The sequence below is a fragment of the Dipteris shenzhenensis genome, chromosome 5 (genome assembly GCF_047967505.1).
Source record: "Dipteris shenzhenensis isolate YYH24624 ecotype China chromosome 5, Dip_SZ_1.0, whole genome shotgun sequence".
In the NCBI taxonomy this organism is placed as follows: domain Eukaryota; kingdom Viridiplantae; phylum Streptophyta; class Polypodiopsida; order Gleicheniales; family Dipteridaceae; genus Dipteris; species Dipteris shenzhenensis.
The window spans coordinates 207094-229224 of NC_141600.1; the positions used below are offsets into that span (position 1 = coordinate 207094).

Consider the following 22131-nt stretch of genomic DNA (forward strand, 5'->3'; position numbering starts at 1 on the left):
AAGGCCCGCTCCAGGTCGCTTTCCTGCCCACACCCACTGCCACGTGGCTCACCGTACAAGCGCCTACCTCTCTCCTTTTTATTCTTGCCCACATGGCAGCCATGCTGCTGCTCATGTGTAAGTCTCTCAAACCCTAGGTTCACCCCCCCCCCATGCTCTCCTCATATGGGGGCTTGCAGATGGGGACGTGACCTTTCCAACACCCCCTCTCACCGACACATCTCGGCCCAATGCCAACCCGTCAATGACGATGCTCTAGTGACTCCTGGGTCGTTGTCCTCTGGAACACTTCGACGTCAAGATCTTTTCGTGGCTTTTCATCCAGTGGCTGGGCTCCACCAGGTCCGGTTCCGCTTCCACACACCATCCTCGTACACAGCCTTCGAACTCGAGCAATCCAGCGGCCACGATCTTTCAATCGTCCCCCTCATAATGAGTGAACAACTTGGAGTCTTCCAAGCACCATGCTGTGAAGGTCTGTTTCAACCCGTCCTTCCTTTAGCAAGGTCTTATCTCCAGGTAACCTGGACCATGAACTCTCACTAAGCTCTCAAGCAGGTACTCTTCTGGCTTCAATACACCTTGTCCATCACCTTCCAGCAATCCGTGTCTGAGATTTGAAGAAGCACCCACACTTCCCCTTCTGCCTTCGAGGAAGGCCCATTCCTTCCAATCTCGCATTACCTAAAACAAATGAAGAGCAAATTCTCTCCACAGCATACTATAAAGGCTCAAATGAAGAACATCAAGTACATACCAGATTGTTGAACAGCCTGTGTGCTTGCTCTGAGAGCAAACCATGCACCTCATCAAGGCACATAGCAATAGCCTATGTAATCATATATTGTCCTCTTTTGAAGTACAACATCCATCTGAACATGAAACCCCAAAGCAATCCATGGAATCCACCCTCGTGTCAGTATCAACAACCATGCACCTGGAAGATACCAAGCACTCCATGCTCTCCTTCACCTTCACAATGGCATCTGACTCCTCGTCAACCTACATCTCAATGTCAGATATCATCACTGTGGTTTCTAGGTCGGCATATCTTACCTCAGTAACACACGGAGATGTCACCAAGAACAGCCCTTCGATTACCACATTAGCTTTGGCTTTTGTGTCACTCTCTGAATCTCAGTTGGACTCCTTCCTCTTGTTTTTCTGATCCGCTTCTTCTCTCTGCACTCCTTCGCAAAATGACCTAGCGTGTCACAATGGAAGCACTTCTTCTTCTGCCCTCTTGGAAGTGTCCTCGTCATAAGAGTTGTCTTTCTTGGACTTGCCACTGTTAGGCTTGCCCTTCCCTTTGCCAACGTAATCCTTCGCCAGCAACGCCTTGTCATCTTTGTCGTTGTTGTAGAGCTTCTCCCTAGCTTCTTCTTGTAGCAATAATGGACCCAACTCCTCAAAAGTCAGAGGTTTGGTCCTCTGTCATGCTGTCACAGTCGTTACAAAGCTTTTAAAACTTCGAGGTAGCCTCCTTAGTGCCATCAAGGCCAAATGGCAGGAGTCCACCTTCTGACCAACTAATGCCAGTTGATCCCTCACCACCTTGACCTTTGTCAAGTGGTCATGTACCGAATCTCCCTCATCCATATCAAGGTTGTAGAGCTGATGGTGAAGGAGTAAGATCCCGGATGTGTTGTCTGTCTCGTACAGATCTTTCAAAACGACCCGCGCCTCTACTGACGTCTCGGCCATCTAGATGAGAGAAAGCATAGAGTCTGCCATAGTCCCTATTATCAATGCGAGGGCATGGGCCTCTCTATCTTTCCAAGCTTCGAGCTCCTCTCCGTCTACATGCATGAGTATCTTCCCCTCCTTGTTCACCATATCCTCCAGCTTCGCCTCCACTCCCGTTGTAAGTTTCCACAGCTTCCGAGCCACTAAATGACTCCGGATCTTCACCTTCTAGATCGGGTAATTTGACCCATCCAGTTTCCCAGACACTCCAAAATTAGGAAAGTGAAAGAAAGAAATCTGGGGGAGGAGGAAGGAAGAGCAAAGGCTGAAGAGGATGAAGAGATCGACATCTCTGCTACTAAACCACACAGCAAAGTCGAACAAACTTAACCTTCAGTAAACCAGAACTCTGATGCACCTGACTGAACTTGAGTCACCCTCCTTCTCGAAAGGGGGCACTATCTTCCAGTCATGGAAGTCGATTCCCAAGAGCTTCTAAATCAAGGTTGTCCTTCAGCAAGGTCCCTACCTTCAGGCTCCGACACCTGTAAGCCTCCTACTTGCGCTCTAATACCATGTTAGAAATCGACCAACAGAGGGTACACACAACGGAAGACTCATAGAATAGCCCATGAGCTCACACAATGTGGTGTGTGGGGCGTGGAATCACAAACTTCTTAAACTTATGTGCATAGGATAGATGTGCAAACTCATCAATAGACAATGAACCAGCCAGATATAGAGGACACCAAAATAATATATTTCCGTCCAAAGCCATGGACACAATACAAAAGAGATAGATCCAGAGTCCCACCAATGTTGTGGTCCTCTAATCTTACCACAAGGTACTTCTCCTATCTACCGGCTATCTCTAGACTCAAGCCCGCATGCTCCACCTCGAGCGTAAGTAGACTTTCCGTCCAAAGATCTCAGCACCTTGCTGCCCTAGTAGACAGCCTAGGCTTCAGCCCCAAGTAAGCTCAGTCTGCAGCAACTCTGGCCCTGCTTTGCCTCTGGATGTAGGCCCAAAGATCAGGCTTCTGCTGCTCCTATGTTTGCTGACTTGCTGGATAATGAATGAGGGTCTGGAGGCCTGCCTATTATAGGCCCTTCAAGGGACTGCAAAAAACCGACCAGGCAAAATGCCTATGGCCGACCCAAACAGGCCGACCAGGCCCTGCCCTGTTCTGCTATAAAAGCCCCTTTGGGACTCACTTTTCCAGGGCCTATGGCCCACACTTCAAGGCAGGGGCACAGCCCCTATGCTGGCCAACTTGTACCCTGCCTCGCCACTGCCCTGTGGGGCTATAAAACCCGGGCATATGCCCTCTAAACCTTGAGGGGTCCAGCCCCCCATAGTCCAGCCATGTTCCAGGCCCGGGGGCCGGTAGGCTCAGCCCTACCAGCCTCCAAACAGTTGACTCTTGGTTGCTGGCTGCCCTCTCCATGCTGCGCCACATACAGGGCCTGCTCCAGGTCACTTTCCTGCCCACACCCGCTGCCACGTGGCTCGCCGTACAAGCGCCTACCTCTCTCTCTCTGATTCTTGCCCACATGGCAGCCATGCTGCTGCTCATGTGTCAGTCTCTCAAACCCTCCTCATATGGGGGCTTACAGATGGGGAGGTGACCTTTCCAACACTATCCCCGTGCAAGCATTCATGTCACCCATGATAATGATCTCACCCTGCTGGTATAGCTTGGTGATGTCCCTCTCTAGCTCTCAAAAGGGGTCATCCAGGTCCGCCCTTGTGAATGAGCTGTAGCACATGGGATCAAGATGGGAGATATAGGGGGGTTGGGAGTGGAGCCTATCATCAGATGTATCTTTCGCGAGACTGCATGACTGAGGGCACGTTGGACTGGACATGCAGTTCCCCCATGGCTGCATTTGCGTGAACCCTTCTTAGGCCACCACAAAGAGTGCATGTCAAAGCGTGCATTGTGGGGCAGCCTTTGCAGGTGCATGTTCCCATGTCTCTGCCAAGAAATGATATCTGCAACCTTAATTGTTTGCCCTAGTCCCCCCCCCTTTCTGCCAAAGCAGATGCAAGCCGCAAGGTGGCTCGTCTTCCTATTTGGAAGACATGCCTAGGGCACCTGTTTCTTGTTGTTGTATTAGTCCCCATGTTGGAATGTGGATTATTCTTGTTGTCACAGAGAGAGAGAGAGAGAGAGAGAGAGAGAGAAACAAAGAAAGATATATTAACGTCCACGGGAGGCCTCGCGGGCCTATGGGACAAAGTACACAGAAAAGCGGACTCATAAAAGAGAGAGAGAGAGAGAGATGAGATGATATGATATGATATGATTCTATTAAAGTTGACTTGAGACCCTACAAGATCTATGGGACTAGAAGCCCCTATCATAATGTATGTGCACACACACCCACATACGGTTACATGATTGTGTGAAGGAGGAAGAACCAAGAAGCAAAGAAGAGTTTCTTAAGAGGCAATAAGGTGGATAATGCACTTTTAGAGCAGGATTTAGAGATAACATACAAGTCTTTGCATCTTACCTGAACCAAACATCTGTGAACATGGTGGAGTAAATGGAATGAATGAACAAGTTATAAAGAATACCTAAGATACATGAAATGTACGAACCATATTTTAAAAACAGACGAATGGAATCGAGCCAAACTGCAAGCACCTGTTCAGAAGATTCATTGTGAGGAACTGCATACGAATTGCGGATATCAACAATGCCTTCTGAAGATACAGAACCCAATAAAGTGCCAATCACACGCTCTGCTTGATCATGGCGTCTAATATACGAGTCGCAAATATTGAAAAGCACAGTAGGATGGAGTTTTGCCACCATCCCCGTAGGGCCAAAAACAAGCTGGAGGATAGTAGTTCCACTAGACATCTCCACAACACAGATGTCTCTAAGGCTGGCTGCACTACAGAAAACCAAGGAGCAACACAGCTGTTAGTAACCAAGCTAAGGTGCGTGACCTCTTTAACTAGTATCAAGAGAATACTTCAAGAAAGGAGTAAATATCCAACCTTAAACGGCAACCGTATCACAGTATTGCCAAAAAATGTGAAAACAATAGATTGCAACTAGTGTCTTAAGAGTGAATTATCACAAAAGAAAAGATAAATTCTCATAATGCACTTTGACAAACCTGTTTCTTTTTTCCTTTGTTCCTTTTTCTTTTATCTTCTTTTGGGAAAGAGCTTATAAGTTTATTCCAATAAGGGGTCCCAAGGATCGAGGTGGCCATTCCTAATGACTTGGCAAACTATGACAACTCACAGTACGCAACAAACTAGGTGCAACCAAAACGTCATGTTGTACATCTTCCACGGGTGCAAAAATCAAGTAAGAACTCGCAGTCCTCCCCCCTTGGAGACAACCTCTGCGTTCCCATGGTCTCTGATTCCTTTCTTTCCTTTGTAATACATTGATTCTTGAGTACGAGTTTATTTGTATCTACTAATGCTTTTGATTTGCTTGGGCAGAGGCTATTTTCGACGAGAAATGCAAAATCTGCACCCGGCCTTTTGCGTTTAGATGGAGACACGATGCACAACAACTTGGTTTAGTCAAGTTATGTTAATAAGTTAGGTAACACACCAATTCAACCGCCAATCATCGCCAGCCACTTTAATAAACATCTAGACCAAATCACTATCTCCCAGCTTAAGGCTGAATTCTCCCTCAACTCTCCAAAGGGTTTCCAATTCCCCTTCCTAGAGTACAGGCGTTGATTCCATGTCAAGAGCCCTAATTAATCAACTTACTTGCTCTCCTTAAATTAAGCATAGCAAGGGACTTACCCTCCAATAACAAGATATTTTCAATCGCCCTTTAATCAATCCCAGTCTGCCTTTCCAACAAACAGTGTCCAGAACCTGCCAAATAAGCCTTTAACCAAATCTGAATCTCTAGTTTCAACTGGAAAAAATGAGAGCAGATTCTCAAACTAACCAACGTTCATCCAAGTACCAACATCAATGCTTTGGGCTCTTTCAAGGAATCACCTCAACGTCTGGACCCAAGGTAAAGAGTAGTCAAACTTCAAAGTCTTACCCAGATATTTAGTGATAAAAGCTACTGTCCTCACCATTATGTCTGCCACTTTCAGGCCATCATTATCCATCAGGATTATCCCCTTCCAAGGTCCATAAAATATCTTCCTTGAACCGTCATCCTTCCTTTAAAAGAAAGGACCTGGATGTGTCAATCCTAGACCATTGTGATACACACAGGAAACAAAAACAGCAGAGGCAGAAAGCACATGCTTCGGAACCAAAACCCTATCATTCCGAATCAAGCATCTCCCTTACAATTTCTGTAGTTTCTCCCTGAACTTCGCTAAAAACCAACCAAATCTTTGCTGCATAGGACATTCAACATGCCTTACCATTGTACCCTTAGCAATCCATTGCAGGTCATATTTGCCCAACCAACCTCGCTTCTCCAGCTCAGAAACCCATGGCATAGGACTTGCTAGGATTAAATAAAAACCTTAAACCATACCAAAATAATCACATATGTTCATTAGAGCATCCAATTCACTCTCAATCAGAACAGACTCTGCAACTAACTGCAGATTAAGAAATCCCCCGAAGGCAACTCCAACCCTCGAATTTCACCCAACAGTTGCTGCCTCCTCCCATCTCCGAATGGGAAGCTGTAGCCCCTATGGTTTTTTGCACACGTCAAAGGTTGCATTCGTCCAGTGTCCATCGCCAGTTTTTAAAAATGTTTTTTTATTAGATCTCCTATTTTAAGATCATATTGTATGGAGTATAATCTATGAAGCACAATGTATGTGTATGTTTTTAACATAAGGGGTGTTAGAAATAACCCAACAGAGGGTACGCACAGCGGAAGACTTATAGTAATGCCCAGGAGCTCACCCAGTGTGCGGTGTGGGTGTGGAATCACAGACTTCTTTACTTATGTGCATATGATAGGTGTGCAAACTCATCAATAGACAATGAACCAACCAGATAGAGAAACCACCAAAAATATATATTTCCGTCCACAAATATGGACACAATACAAAAGAGACTGATCCAGAGTCCCACCAATGATGTGGTCCTCTGATCTTACCACAAGGTCCTTCTCCTATCTGCTGGCTATCTCTAGACTCGAGTCCGCGTGCTCCACCTCGAGCGTAAGTAGACTTTCCGTCTAGATCCCTTCCACCTTGCTGTCTTTGCACCAGCCTAGGTGGGCAGCACCCTCAGCTAAGTCTGCAGCTACTGTATGCTCTCTTCTCCTCCAGTGATGAGGCCCAAGACAAGATCCCTGCTGCTCCTTTCTGATGGGGTTTTTCTGCTGCTCCAAGTGATGTCCAAATAAGGCCTGAATGGCCTCTTTATATAGGCCCCAGGGCCTGTACCAAAAAACCGACTCAGTCTGTATGAAAACCGACTCAGTCTGTATGAAAACCGACCCCACAGCTCCCCATTTATGGGACTGTGGGCTGCCCTTTTGGGGCACTCATTACAACGGCCCTTGGCCCATCTTTCAAGGGCAGATGCCCTATAAATACAGGGTCCAGCCCCCCCCAAAACATACTGCAAACAGTGCGCCTCCTGTCCTAGATCTATTGCAATCTGTCCCAGACTGTCTTGCTTCTGCTCCGGGCTTGTTCCAGCTCTAAGGCTCCTGCCTGAGCTCCGTACGCCAGCCGTACAGCAGGCATCTGTATTCTGCCATCCTTCCGTACTTTCCTGGCCCTCTGTCCTGCCCATAACAGTTCTAGATGTGCTGCCCACATGCCAGCCATGATGCTGTCTATGTGGCAGCCCCTTTCTCTCTTTTTCTGTTGGGTACTGCCCTAGGTCTCCCTCCCCCATGCTCTCCTCATATGGGGGCTTACAGATGGGGAGGTGACCTTTCCAACACCCCCTCTCACCGACACATCTCAGCCCAATGCCAACACGTCGATGAAGATGCTCCGGTAACTCCCTGGTCGTAGTCCTCTGGAACCTTTTGGTGCCGAAATCTTTTCCTAGCTTTTCATCCAGTGGCTCCTGCTCCACCAGGTCTAGTTCCGCTTCCGCACACCATCCTGGTACACAGGTCCATCTCTGGTACCACCTCCTGGTACCACCTCCTTCAGTCACATTCCCGCCTCTGAACTCGAGCAATCCAGCCGTCACGATCTTCCAGTCGTCCCCCTCATAATCAGTGAACAACCTGGAGTCTTCCAGGCACCATGCTCTGAGGGTCTGTTTCAACCCATCCTTCTTTTGGCAAGGTCTGCAACCAATGAATATTTCAAGATAACCTGGACCATGAACTCTCGCTGAGTTCTCAAGCAGGTACTCTTCTGGCTTCAGTACTCTTTGTCCACCACCTTCTAGCAATCTGCGTCCGAGATTTGAAGAAGCACCAATACTTCCCCTTCTGCCTTCGAAGAAGGCCAATTCCTTCCAATCTCTTATCACCTGAGACAAATGAAGAGCAGAATCTCTCCACAGCATGCTATAAAGGCTCAAATGCAGAATATCAGATACATACCAGACTGTTGTACTGCCTGAATGTTCGCTCTAAAAGCAAACCCTGTACCTCAATGAGACACCCGCCAAGATCATGTGTAATCCTGTACTGTCCCCTTCTGAAGTCCAGCATTCATCTGACCATGAGACCCCAGGGCTTTCCATGGAATCCACCCTCGTGTCAGTATCAACAGCTACACACCTGGAAGGTACCAAGCGCTCCATACTGTCCTTCACCTTCACAAAGCATCTGACTCCTCGTCGACCCACATCTCTATGTCAGACATCCTTACTGTGATTTCTAGATCAACATATCTGACCTCGGTAACACTCGGTGATGTCACCAGGAACAATTCTTCGATTACCACATTAGCTTTGGCCTTTCCCTCTGAATCTGAGTCAGACTCCTGTTTGTTTTTCAGATCCGCCTTTTTCTTTCTGCAGTCCTTTGCAAAATGTCCGGGCGTATCACAATAGAAACACTTCTTCTTGTGCTTCCTCTTCGAAGTCCCCTCATCGTCAGAGTTATCTTTATTGGACTTGCCACTGTTAGGCTTGCCCTTTCCTTTGCCAGCGGAATCCTTCACCAGCATCGCCTTGTCATCTTTGTCCTCGTTGTAGAGCTTCTCCCGAGCTTCCTCCTGTAGCGGTAATGGACACAACTCCTCAAATGTCAGAGGTTTGGTCCTCTGTCCTGTTGTCACAGTCGTAACAAAGCTCTTGAAACTCCGAGGCAATCTCCTCAGTACCATCAAGGCCAGATGGCATGAGTCTGTCTTATGACCAATTGCTGCCAACTGATCCCGCAGCACCTTGACCTTCGTCAAATGGCTATGTACCGTATCGCCTTCTTCCATATCAAGATTGTAGAGTTGATGCTGAAGAAGCACGATCCGGGAGGTATTATCTGTCTCGTACAAATCCTTCAAGGTGGCCCACGCCTCTACTGACGTCTCGGCCAACTGGATATGCGGAAGAACAGAGTCCGCCGTAGTCCCTATGATTATTGCCAGGGCATGGGCATCTCTTTCTTCCCAAGCTTCAAGCTCCTCTCTGTCTACTGCCATGAGTACCTCCCCTTTACTGTCCACCATGTCCTCCGGCTTCGACTCCTCTCCCGTGGTCAGCTTCCACAACTTCCGAGCCACTAAATGACTCCGGATCTTCACTTTTCAGATCGGGTAATTAGTCCCGTCCAGGTTCCCAAACTCTCCAAAATTAGAGATAGTGAAAGAGAGAAAATTGGAGGAGGAGGAAGGGAAAGCAAGGGCTGAAGAGGCTGTAGAGGTCGACATCTCTGCTGTTTATACCACATAACAAAGTCAACCAAACTCAATTTCAGTAAACCAGAACTCTGAACGCACCTGACTGAACCTGAGTCACCCTCCTTCTCGCAAGGGCACAATCCTCCAATCGTGGAAGTCGATTCCCTAGAGCTTCTAAATCAGGGTCGTCCTTCAGCAAGGTCCCTGCCTTCAGGGTCCCACACCTGTGAGCCTCCTACTTGGGCTCTGATACCATGTTAGAAATGACCCAACAGAGGGTACGCACAGCTAAAGACTTATAGTAATGCCCAGGAGCTCACCCAGTGTGCGGTGTGGGTGTGGAATCACAGACTTCTTTACTTATGTGCATACGATAGGTGTGCAAACTCATCAATAGACAATGAACCAACCAGATAGAGAAACCACCAAAAATATATATTTCCGTCCACAAATATGGACACAATACAAAAGAGACTGATCCAGAGTCCCACCAATGATGTGGTCCTCTAATCTTACCACAAGGTCCTTCTCCTATCTGCTGGCTATCTCTAGACTCCAGTCCGCGTTCTCCACCTCGAGCGTAAGTAGACTTTCCGTCTAGATCCCTTCCACCTTGCTGTCTTTGCACCAGCCTAGGTGGGCAGCACCCTCAGCTAAGTCTGCAGCTACTGTATGCTCTCTTCTCCTCCAGTGATGAGGCCCAAGACAAGATCCCTGCTGCTCCTTTCTGATGGGGTTTTTCTGCTGCTCCAAGTGATGTCCAAATAAGGCCTGAATGGCCTCTTTATATAGGCCCCAGGGCCTGTACCAAAAAACCGACTCAGTCTGTATGAAAACCGACTCAGTCTGTATGAAAACCGACCCCACAGCTCCCCATTTATGGGACTGTGGGCTGCCCTTTTGGGGCACTCATTACAACGTCCCTTGGCCCATCTTTCAAGGGCAGATGCCCTATAAATACAGGGTCCAGCCCCCCCCAAAACATACTGCAAACAGTGCGCCTCCTGTCCTAGATCTATCGCAATCTGTCCCAGACTGTCTTGCTTCTGCTCCGGGCTTGTTCCAGCTCTAAGGCTCCTGCCTGAGCTCCGTACGCCAGCCGTACAGCAGGCATCTGTATTCTGCCATCCTTCCGTACTTTCCTGGCCCTCTGTCCTGCCCATAACAGTTCTAGATGTGCTGCCCACATGCCAGCCATGATGCTGTCTATGTGGCAGCCCCTTTCTCTCTTTTTCTGTTGGGTACTGCCCTAGGTCTCCCTCCCCCATGCTCTCCTCATATGGGGGCTTACAGATGGGGAGGTGACCTTTCCAACAAGGGGACCTAAAAGACAGTGTGCAGATGTAGAATGATGCTAAATGTGCCTTATAATATCTTTGCAGAGGTCAGTAGCTCTGAGGATTCAAGATCTGATTCCAAGTTTAGTGGGCAAGGAGCAGCATGGATTTGTCCGTTAAAGAAGTGTTTTCGAAAATGTGTTTAGTTTGTTCTTGGCTGTAGATTATGCTTTGGCTTCTGGCAACGATATGGTTATGTTTTGGACAAGACATATGATAGAGTCAGCTGGGAGTACATCTTAAAGGTCATGGAGTACCTTGGATTTAGGCATAATTTTTTGCAAAAAGCTCCTTTTGCTAATGCCTCGGCAGTGGTTACTTTGAAAGGGGGAGTTGCGGGTAGATTTATGTTTCGATTAGGCAAGGCTGTCCATTAGCCCCTCTCCTATTTCCTCAGGCCTGTTAGAATAGAAGTTATGGCTAACTCAACCTCAGATGCAGCAGAAGGATCTAGACAATCTCTCTGATACACTCACAATGGTACACAAAGATGATTGCAATGATGTAAAAACAAAAATTGTAGTACTCAAGGTCCTCTACAACTTTCTTGAAGACATAAACCTATCTAATCCCCGATTCCTATCCTGGCCATCCCTAGATCTACTGCCCTAAGTCCTCCTCGTGTGGAAGCTAACAGGGGGGCAGTAATCTCCAATACCCCCTTTCGCTGACTCACCATGGGCCCATGCCCATGCATCGTATGAGGTGCTCCGTTTGATCTCTAGAGAGAGACTTAGTGAACACATCAGAGAGGAGGTCTGAAGTCAGACAGTACATCAACTCCATGACATCATCAATGATCAGCTCCCGGATGAAATGGTAATGTACATCGATGTGTTTTGTCCATGCATGAAACACCACATTCCAAACAATGATGAGCAGCAATGCTATGACTGTCACAAATAATTTGGCTACCTCAAGAGCACCATTGGTCTTTTCCATGGGAAAGAAATGGGCCATTTTGGTCAAACGATCAACAACAACAAGAATAGTGTCATAACCCCCCTAGTAGTACGCAGCTTAGTGATGAAGTCCATTGAAATAGATTCCCATTTTCGAAGAGGAATATCTAGGGGTTCCATTAGACTTGGCATTCTATGTTGTTCAATTTTGACTCGTTGACAATGTAAACATTCCCTAACATAAGAGCAGACATCATTCTTCAAATTAGGCCAAAAGAAAGACTTTCTAACCTTCCTATATGTTTTGTTATATCCTGCATGTCCAGAGAATGGTGCATCATGACATTCATGCAAAATTTTATCCTTAAAAGGAGATCATTTAGGTACACAAAGTCTGTCATTGCAATACAATTTCCCATTTACTAAGTAAAATCTTCCCTCAACTCTCTCAGAAGGTTCGTGGCAAGTTTGTCAATGATAGTGGCATAAAAAGGATCCTGTTCAATTTCATCCTTAATGTTTTCCGTTAAATCATAACGAGCAATAGTTAGGGCATTCACAAGAGGACGTCTACTCAAAGCATCAGCCACCTTATTTTCTTTACCCTCAATGTATTTAATCTCGAAATCATATTTGGAAAGAAGATCCATCCATGATCTCTGTCTTGTGTTCGACAAGGGTTGAATAAGGATGTATTTCAAATTTTGATGATCCATTGAATTTCAAGCTTCACACCAAGTAGAAAATTTCTCCAATGTTTCAATGCATGAACAAAAGCAAGCAATTCACGATCATGAGTGGGGTATTTCTCTTCATGTTTTCTAAGTTGTCTAGGCTCGTACTTGACTACTCTACTATCTTGAGAAAGAACACACCCAATTTGTGTCCCACTCGCATCACAAGTCACAATAAAAGGTTTTCCCAGCTCAAGTATCTTCAAGATGCAATTTTCTGCCACATTTGCTTTTAATGTATCAAAAGCTTCCGGACAATGATGAGCAGCAATGCTATGACTGTCCGCATAGTTGTCACTAATTGCTGTAGGGAAAATGTCTCATCAAAATCAAGACCCTCCACTTGAGCTAACTAGCCTGGCCTTGTACTTATCAAAACTACCATGAAATTTATACTTACCTTATACACCATTGGTTGGGCTCGGTAATGGCTTGGAAATGGGTAATGCATTGCTTGGCATGTTGTCAGACTGGTCTACTTGTGATTATGCATGTCTATTGAAAGGAACCAAGGTAATAGCACTGGGAGTTGGTCACTAGCACAGCCACGGGTTGGCGTTGTATTGGGTTGCACCTGCGGGTGAGCTCTTGAAGGGAGTCCCTTTGTATCTTTGAGCTAACCAACTTAAATAAATACCGCAAGGGGCACCAAGTGTTGGGGCCAACAGGTGTCACTCTCTATGTTTCTGAGTAGGGCCATTCTAACCTCCCTTGTCTTGAATGGTTCCATGATGCTCTGTAGTAAAGTTCTATGCTTTGAGTTTTGTTTGTGGACTAAGGCAATCCTGTAAGTTGGCTGTATTTTCATCTTTGTGAGATAGTAGAGACAGATACATTGCCCTTAGTGATCTAAGGCCGGCTACATCACATCGATCAAAGAAGGATCTCACTATGAACCATGTACTACGGATTCAGATTGAGCTCCTTAGGACCTTTGAGGAGGCAAAGGATGTACTAGAATGGCTGGCTGCCATGGTGGAGATGAAAGCCATTTTGAAGAATAAGACTTGGCTGCCATGGTGGACATTGGACACGAAAGCCATGGGACTTGACAGGAAGGCCTCTTAAAAATGGAAAGGAGGCCAACCACTGTACCCCCCAGGAAGAGAGTATCACAACCAGTGCCCCAATCCTCTCCCGGGCCAACGGCAAGGCATCCAACATAGCAGGAACTCAGTAGGAAAGGCTGTAGCAAAGAGTGTAGAAGGAAGATGACTCATCCTGTTTCAGCCCGAAACAGCTCCAGAAATAGGGTGAGAAACGGACAGCAGACTCTGGTAGGAGGGAGCTGCCTAGGAGTGTCTTCCAACACCAGAAAAGATCAGAGAAGAGTGCGTCCAGCAAACTGTAGCAGATCAGCCAAGAATGCGTCCACCAAAACAAAGTTTACAGCCCACAAACACCTCCATTTTATGTGAGCCTTGCACCAGGCAGGAGCAGGAAGAGAGTGCCCATGAATAAGAAGAACTTCTATCACGAAGAAAGTCGAAAACAGCTTCAAAAGTGGCCCGGAATGAGAGGGCACCAAGGAGAGGAGAACTGTCGCGAAGAAAGCACGAAGTTCGACTTCAGCAAGCAAAGGGAGAGCTGCAGAAATCTGCCATGAATGAATGAAGCTGCCCCTGGTAGGGGTGAAGTCTCTAATCAGCAAGGAAAGCCGAGGAAGGGCTCCAGGGGCTTCCAAGGGTGACACAAGGCAAGCAGATAGGCCACCAGCAGACACAAGCAAAATGAGGCGTGGGATTTTTAATGCCCCTAGGGGGTCAAATGGCACACCATGACCCTAGTGCAAAGAAACCAATAACCCTATTTTGTAGGATCTCTAGGGGGTTAGTTTTTAAAGGGTGACCCCACTGAACCAAACCAATGACCTTAGAAAATGAAACCACTCTAATAGCACCAGGAGTTGCACTTATTGCACATGAAATCATAGGTACCTTTTGGGCATTAACTAAGGCCCCTAGCCTGGCACCCTAGGCCAATTCAGTGACAGTTAGTTTAGACACTTCACCATCACCACCACGTCCCTGTGACATGTGATCTTCTCACCTCCGAACTTGATTCCGGAATATCAGTGAGTCTTGAGTCAAGGTCTTCCAATACCAACTAGGAAGTCTCCTCTCCTTGGACGGAGTCTTCTCGCATGGTTCAGGATCCTTTGGCTCTAACTCCTCTGACTCTAAAGCCATCTCTTTCTCTTTCTCCATGATAGCCATCATCGGTGGTTGTGGGAGTCAACTAGACCTTCTTGGGCCATGACCTCAAGCTAAGGCTCCATCTTCTCAAAGACAACATCCCAGCTATCATGATATGCTTCAATAAGCTTTCGACTCTCCACTAAATCCAGTAAAAATGCACTTTTTGCTCCTCGGACCACTGTTAAAGTTTATGGCATCTCATGTGTAGTGAGAGAGAGCTTCTTTGTCGGTGTGCCCACCCAGGGTGAGTAGACACATTCCGTGGGCAGTCACCTGGGTAAAGGGCAGACTATAGACCAGTTGCTGGCCTGTTTTAGGCTGGTTGGTGGAAGGCCATTCTGGCCCATGGTTAGGGCTGACTTGGGACCCAGTTTGGGCTCCCGACCAGGTCGGGACACCAAACTTTTCCCTATAAATAGGCCTCCATTGCAGGAGTCCAGTCATTCTTGGAGTCTCACCTGCAGGTAACTATTTTGGGTGAGCACTGAGGAGCAAAGGGAGAATCGGGGATCTCCATCAACACTACTTGCAGGACAGATGTCCAAACGTCTACAGCACACCTGGGTGCATATCTACTCAGAGTCACTGTAGGAGGGCATACGGGGTGCAGCAAAAGGAGCTTTGTCTGCAGTACACATCAGAGCATATCTTTGCAGGAGTGCTCAGCCTTGAGCAGCTACTGAAGCCTATCACAGAGGCACATGGCAGAGAGGAGTTTCATTCAGAGGTTGCAGCAAACAGTGCCTTGTTTTGGTATCTTACCAAAGGGATTGTTTCTAGAAGTGTTGGTCCTGTTGGCAAGGTTTTGTACTTGAGATTTATCTATATATCTACTCTGTTTTTGGCAGTACATCTGAGTTCTCTTTCAGAGCTGAGTTGCATTCTTTAAATTAAGTAAGCACATGTATTTGAGTTGCATTCCACATTATCTTCTGATCTAAGGGTGATGTCCGGTTGATGGAGCCAAAACCGGCATGGTTCTCCAAGTGTTCTAACTTGAGACTCCCATCTAGGAAGCTAGTTTAACCCTGCTACGCTTAGTCCCATTAATAAAGGTCTGCTTTCCAATCATACTTCTTGAAACTGAGCTTCCCTGGGAATAAAGCCTTTGTTGGTGGTAGACTCATCTTGCAGCCTCTATTGCACTAGCCTGGAACAGAGACAAGATCAATGCGTGATCACGCTCTTCTTCAGCTTCTCGGCCCTACACCTTGACTACGCATTCCTCGACTACGCAGTCCCACTCTTCTTTGGCCTTCAATCCCAAAGCTCTTATGTGGCACAAGCATCCTTGTGCTATAAGAGGCTACCTGAGGTAGAAGACACCTGGGGTGCCCTACTTTCTTTCCTCACAAACTCAAGAAGGAAAGAAAAAAATTGATGCTCCATATCTATGTAACAGGTATGAAGATTGTATCTAGATGAATCCAGCAACATGCCCAAACTCATCCTTTCACTTAGATTACCTACTGGGTGCAAAAGCATGAATGCTAAGAGAGAGAGAGAGAGTCTATTAATTTCCACGAGAGACCAATAGGTCTATGGGACAGCAACAAACCAGCTAATACATCCATTCAAGGAGGGCACAGAGAAGCTCCCAAGAAGTGTATAAAGCAACGCCGTATTATTATAAAGTATGTACACTGTAGACTGAAAATTAAGATAATAAACAACAATACATCAGTTTAACACTGAGGGTCTTTTTGGTTTGGATTTAAACTCCTTGACGAGGGCCACGCCCATCCCCACTAACGTCATCAGCGCCCAACAGTGGGTGTAGACCATAGTATAAACATATGCTCTCACACATACAAATCCACACACCCGCACATACTTGAGCATCCATTTATACAAAGTCTTCATACTAAGTTTCTGTAGGCACTCCGGAGGTGAAGGGCAAACTAAGCCATGATGAAGGCTAGCACTAAAGGAGAAGGCTAATCAAAAGGTTATCCAAAATCTCTTGATTCAAGCTACAACTGCTTGTGAAGACTAAACGATTTAATTTTAGTCTCTCCCATACGAGCATCTAAATCTAACTGATAGGGCAATGCACCACTTAAGATAGAAAGAATTATCATAATATTGTCCAATTTACATCCTTCCTAGCAACATTGACCTTGGCCAACTCCGTTGCCTTTTGATTCAGCTGAGCTCGTGTGAGTTCCTTGGCTATCCATATGTCGGTCCATTTCAGCATGTAAGTTTGGAGAAGAAGCTTAATGCACATATCCCATGTGCTATGAGTAATAAAGGCGTGCCCTTTAGAGTGGCGAATATTTGTTGTGGAATCTATTCCATCTTCATCCTGGTCTTCCGGCCATGTAATACTAGGGGTGGGTGCTTCTAAAGTCTATTGAATGTATCCTCCTCTTTGAAATAACCTTCACAAAGGGCTCCTATTTTAATCTTCAGTGCATGTGTGTGTGTGTGTGTGTGTGTGTGTGTGTGTGTGTGAGAGCGAGAGAGAGGCATATGACTCATCATATCATACATATAACTCTGACACAACAAAGGATTGAGAGTATGCTTTTACTGTGACTAGCCTTGGCAATCACCAATGGACTATGCATACACTGTTGGCTTCCTTAAATGAAGGGGGCTGAATCTGAATCCTCATTTGAGAGGCTGATCTAATGAGGGTGGAAATCGATGCCTGTTTGATGCTTCACGTTAAGAAGCTTTCATATAGCAAAGCCTTGCTCTTAATGCATTCAATGCAATTCCAAGGAGTTTTACATTTGCTATTTCAATGTAGGCTCCAACACAGCTAGAGATGAAGAAACCGACCCTGGACAAACTTAAGGTAATAACAGCAATACTTAATTAACACGAGAACTAATATAACCTAACCTAACCCCTCCGGTCACCTAGCTGCTTCCTCCCCTCCCGCTGTCCCCTTATCCCCCTTCAGCTCCTCAGCAATCACCACATTCCTGTAAACGGGCAATGTAGGACCAGCGCATGCATACTGAATGCAACACCGAGAGAAGTCGCACCAAACCGATCAAACGGGAAAACCGCATAAAATTTCACGGTTATGCTGGCTCTTGCTTGCACGAGAAAAAAATTTCAAACATACCTCAATGGAGGAGAGTTCTGCGTTGCAAGCCTCGGTTCGCCACTTTCAACGGATCCTTCGCTGACAGAACAATATTCTCGAAGGAACAGGTTTCGTGGAGACGAGGCCAGTAGCGTAAAGGATTGTATAGAGAGAGCTGGGAAAGTTCAACTCGCCGTGTCTCCTCAGGGGAAGCGAGGCAAGGAGGATGGCAACAAGCGGAGGCGTTTAGGGCAACTATAGGGGGTGTAATTCATCTCCACCAACAGGAGAGGTTAAATGGTTAACCTTTATCCAATTGGTTAATTAAATTTAATTACGGGCAGTTTGTATAGGCCCCCCAGCGATAGAAAACACGCCTATTAATTAATTTGTCTGCATGCGGGGGGCCGCACTTCCAAAAATTAAGCTAAGGCGAGGCTCGATTAACGTAAGGTAAGCATACAAGTTCTAAAACCTTCATTCTGGAATTTTCATTTCAGAACATTCCGACCAAGGTGCTCTCAAGTATCTGAGGGAGGGGGGGTAGTAGAGGTCAATAGAGTTGATCGAGGGGGAGTTGAGGGAGAGAATTTGGTGAGCGAAAGGTAGAGGGGTGAAGGGAGGCTGAGCGAGGGAGAGGGGAGGGCTCAGCGCATGGAGCGGAGGGGAGAGGGAGAGGGAGAGGGGAGACCAGAGGAGAGGGAGAGGGGAGGGCTAAGAGGAAGGAGAGGGAGAAGGCCAGAGGGAGTGGCGAGACCGATAAGTGGAGGGAGAGGGTGCTCTGAGCAGAGGTTTTGGGGAAAAGCAAGGCAGAGATGCAGGCAGAGATTCTAAGGTGGAGGGTGGAGAGGTTTGAGCAAAGAGGCAACTACGAGAGAGCTAGGCTAATTCACGTGATTAGGTTGATTAAAAGAATAAGCTTATGTTAATTAAAATCGAGGGGAGGTGATAGATTAATTAATTAATAGTTTTGGATAGAGGAGCGATTAGGATTGCGTGCGGTTAGTTTACTACGGAATTCAATGGTTTTTGTCTCTTTCTTTTTTTTACATGAAAGAGACTTCTATTATGTATGAAAAAAACCCACGAGAGCAAGCTCAATATCATGTTGGTCATGAGAAAAAACACTCCCACCTCAACCCGGATGTAGTCTCTAAGAAAAAAGGGGAGCCCCTCCATTCCGTAAGGAATATAACCCTCCTAGAAGAGGCTGCCCAGGAGGACCCTTTGCATGCTCACCCAACTGGCCATCAGAGTGTGAATGGTATCAGCCCAAATACTAGCCAAGGTACGAGAAGGGTGGACCTGAGATCCATCAATGGCCTCTGTGCATTTGGCCCTCTAGATCTACCAAGCAGTAATACTAGCCAGTATCTCCCAAGCAAAATCCACATCAGCATGCACTGGTGTATATCGGGAGATAGGCACGTCCTCTGAGAGCAACGCTCAACTAGGTGCCGTCGAATAGAAATGGCCCAGGAAGCATTCTTCCACTCATAGAATATCTAAGGACCTGATAAAGAGAGCCAAGCCACTGATCCCCACATGATGAAGAAATGGAGGGGGAAAAAGTGCTAAAAATCCTGGCAACCCCCATCCAAATGGCTCTCCTATGTATGCAATCCCAGAAGCAATGATGAATTGACTCATTTGCAGACGAGCACCTCATACAAGTGGAATCTGCCCCAAACTTGGACCTCCACCTATTCACTGCAATCCCTCCATGTATAGAAAGCCAAAAAAATAAAGTAATCTCTATTTCTTCGGGATTTCCAGGCCCTTCTCTAAAAGCATCTCTGCAAGTCAACTGAAACCTGATAGCCCTCCCAATGAGGGGGCTAGAAGGTCTCCAACCTTTACAACTGATCTGGAACCTTCTGGCATTACTGACCATGTAATCAAAGAAAGGAAGTCTCCTCTACAACAATCCATTTCCACTCTCCAGGGTCCCAGTGAAGATACTTTATGGGGACACCTCCATAGAGCCACAACCTTCATGAACCCGAAATATAGAGACGAGGGCTTGGATCTATATGCCGAGCAGAGTCCTTGCCTTGTTTACATAGCCTATGATCCTGACAAGCTGAAATGGCGTGCCAATAGTTTTCATCCCTTAATCACATGGTGGAGATTAATCATCTACCAACCACGGGGAGGCGAAAGGAGGGAGAGAGGCAGTTGACTCACGAGGGGATGGCATTTAATTGAGCAATGAGCAATCGACGAATTCGTGGGAGTGGAGAACTACCTAGGTAATCAGGTCACGAATTTTGGAAGGTGGAGCCAACTAATTAATTCGATTTTCCCCAAAAAGTTCAACTGATGTTCGAGGGACATTATCTCTGATCATCGACTTAATGGGATGTAATTCATTCTCAAATCTCAACTACTTTGGGCACCACAACTCCTACATGTAAACCCCATTATTAGTTCTCTATGGGTTCTTCAAAGAGTGCTTTCTTGGGGTGAAACTATTTACGTGGTCAACCTTGTCTCTTGCATGTGTGTGTGTTTTCTTCCCTATGTGCCCCTTTTTCAATTGTTTCCTTACTTGATGGTCCAATCCTACTCAAAATTAGTGTCCAATCCTCTGTCCATGATCCAATGTTACTCAAAATTAGTATCGAGTAATTGAACCACATTCTCATCGTATGTTGCATTTGTGTACATCTATGTCCCCAATCATCACTCGAATATATGGCACCTTGATGCAACGTGAAGCTTGCTCTACATGTGTGTGTGTGTGCCTGTGTGTGGGCATGGGCGAGGAAGTGGGTGTGTGCGTGTGCATGCGCGTGCACGTGCATGTGCATGTGCATGTGCGTGTGCATGAGAGAGAGAGAGAGAGAGAGAGAGAGAGAGAGAGAGAGAGAGAGAGAGAGAGAGAGAGAGAGAGAGAGAGAGAGAGAGAGAGAGAGAGAGAGAGAGAGAGAGAGAGAGAGAGAGAGAGAGAGAGAAGAAGAAGAAGAAGAAGAAGAAGAAAGGGGACAAGGGGGAAGGAAATGAGGAGAGAGAGAACCATTATATACATAAACAAGGGGGAAGGAAACGAGGAGAGAGAGAGAACCATTATATACATGGACATTTCAATTACTTCTATAAAAATTTGTGCTTGAAAAGCATATGTAAGGAAAAGGCGATTGAGACGAGCAAAATGAGAGTAGGTAATTTACTATGGTGTCTCTCAACGTTCTTCCCAAAATACTTTAACAATTAACTATTCTATCAAAGGTAGGGGCATACTATCAAAGGCGGGACATACTTCAGGTCAGTGAAAATAAAGGATTAATTTCCTTTAGTGAGACTAAAGCAATTTGTGCCCTAGTCAATAACAATTGCCCAAAATCAAACCCATCTCACCTCTTGCTCTACTTCACAAACCACATGCAACATTCAAAAATCCATCATACTCTCTAGTCTAAATCTTTCAATCCAACACAACATTCAGTTTTAGCAGTCCCACACCAGATGTAAACATCTTTTATCAAAGAAGGCAACACTCTTCGTGGAAGATAACAAAAACAAAAAATACATTATTGCCCCACCAGTGAATCTCATTGAAAGTTCCTCATCAATGGATAAGTTTTCCAAACATTTGCCTAAGGGCAAAATAATATGTGATCAATTAATATTAAACTTTACATGTATTCAATAGTTATTTCATTATATGTGTCCCACAATGACAATGCTGTCCATTAATGCCTAAAAATTCATGTTCTTAAGAAGGGCATTCAGAACCCTTATGACGTTCCGTACTTTGAAATCAAAATTAAATTTATATAGAGAGTATAAAAATTAAAATACAGGAGAAGAGACTTTGTATTGAGTTAAAATTGTTTACAACCAATTTTGGAGACACATTACTCCTTGTATGGAGCTCGAACTATCCGACCACCCCCAAGCTATTCTCACTCTCACTTGCATCAAATTTCTCACTCTCACTCACATCAAGGTGTTGCAATGAATCCCACTCTCATTCAATATGATACAACAATAGATGGAAGATGAATCTCACTCTCACTCTCAATCTCAAAGCTTCTTCCTCTGCGTATTCCACCGAATTTGGTTTTGACCTCTTTTGTAAAGTTGTAGATCTCAATTTCAGCTTTCCAAAAAAAAAAAACAGCACCCCAATCTAGGTTTTGGATCAAAAGTTATGATAAAAATAGTGACTACTACTTTTGTTATGGGAAGGTGTGGCTTGCTTTTCCCAATTTAACCCGCTTTCTATGCCCTTCACGCCTATCCATTCTAATCATAGTAATATACTTTATCTCTTTTCAAACAAACCACTCCTTTTCAAGGCTTATCTGGATCCTCCTTTAGAACCTGCAAAGTTGGATGCTTCTTTCAACGTGCAAACCATTAACACAACTCCCATATATATATATATAATTCATTAAATCCCAAATCATTTGTTAGTATTTTCGAAACTCAAAATGGGCATGAAAATAAATTCCATAAATGACTATTGATAGAACTTTTAAAAAATAATCT

General features: G+C 45.6%; 1 protein-coding gene across 4 annotated transcripts in view; it reads right to left on the reverse strand.

Moving 5' to 3' along the window:
- LOC147901447 (eukaryotic translation initiation factor 3 subunit F-like) overlaps positions 1 to 17911 on the reverse strand; it is a 49624-nt gene extending 31713 nt beyond the window's left edge. For 2 of the 4 annotated variants that reach the window (XM_087374687.1, XM_087374688.1), the window contains exons 1-2: positions 17674 to 17911; positions 4341 to 4588 (exon numbers count right to left, since the gene is read on the reverse strand). In XM_087374687.1, the coding sequence (XP_087230813.1) occupies positions 4341 to 4559 (219 nt within the window). In that variant the 5' untranslated portion in view covers positions 4560 to 4588; positions 17674 to 17911. Of the gene's footprint in view, positions 1 to 4340; positions 4594 to 17673 lie in introns of all 4 variants that reach the window. The other 2 variants (XM_087374686.1, XM_087374685.1) reach the window with 2 other exon arrangements.
- Between the last annotated feature and the right edge of the window lie 4220 nt (positions 17912 to 22131).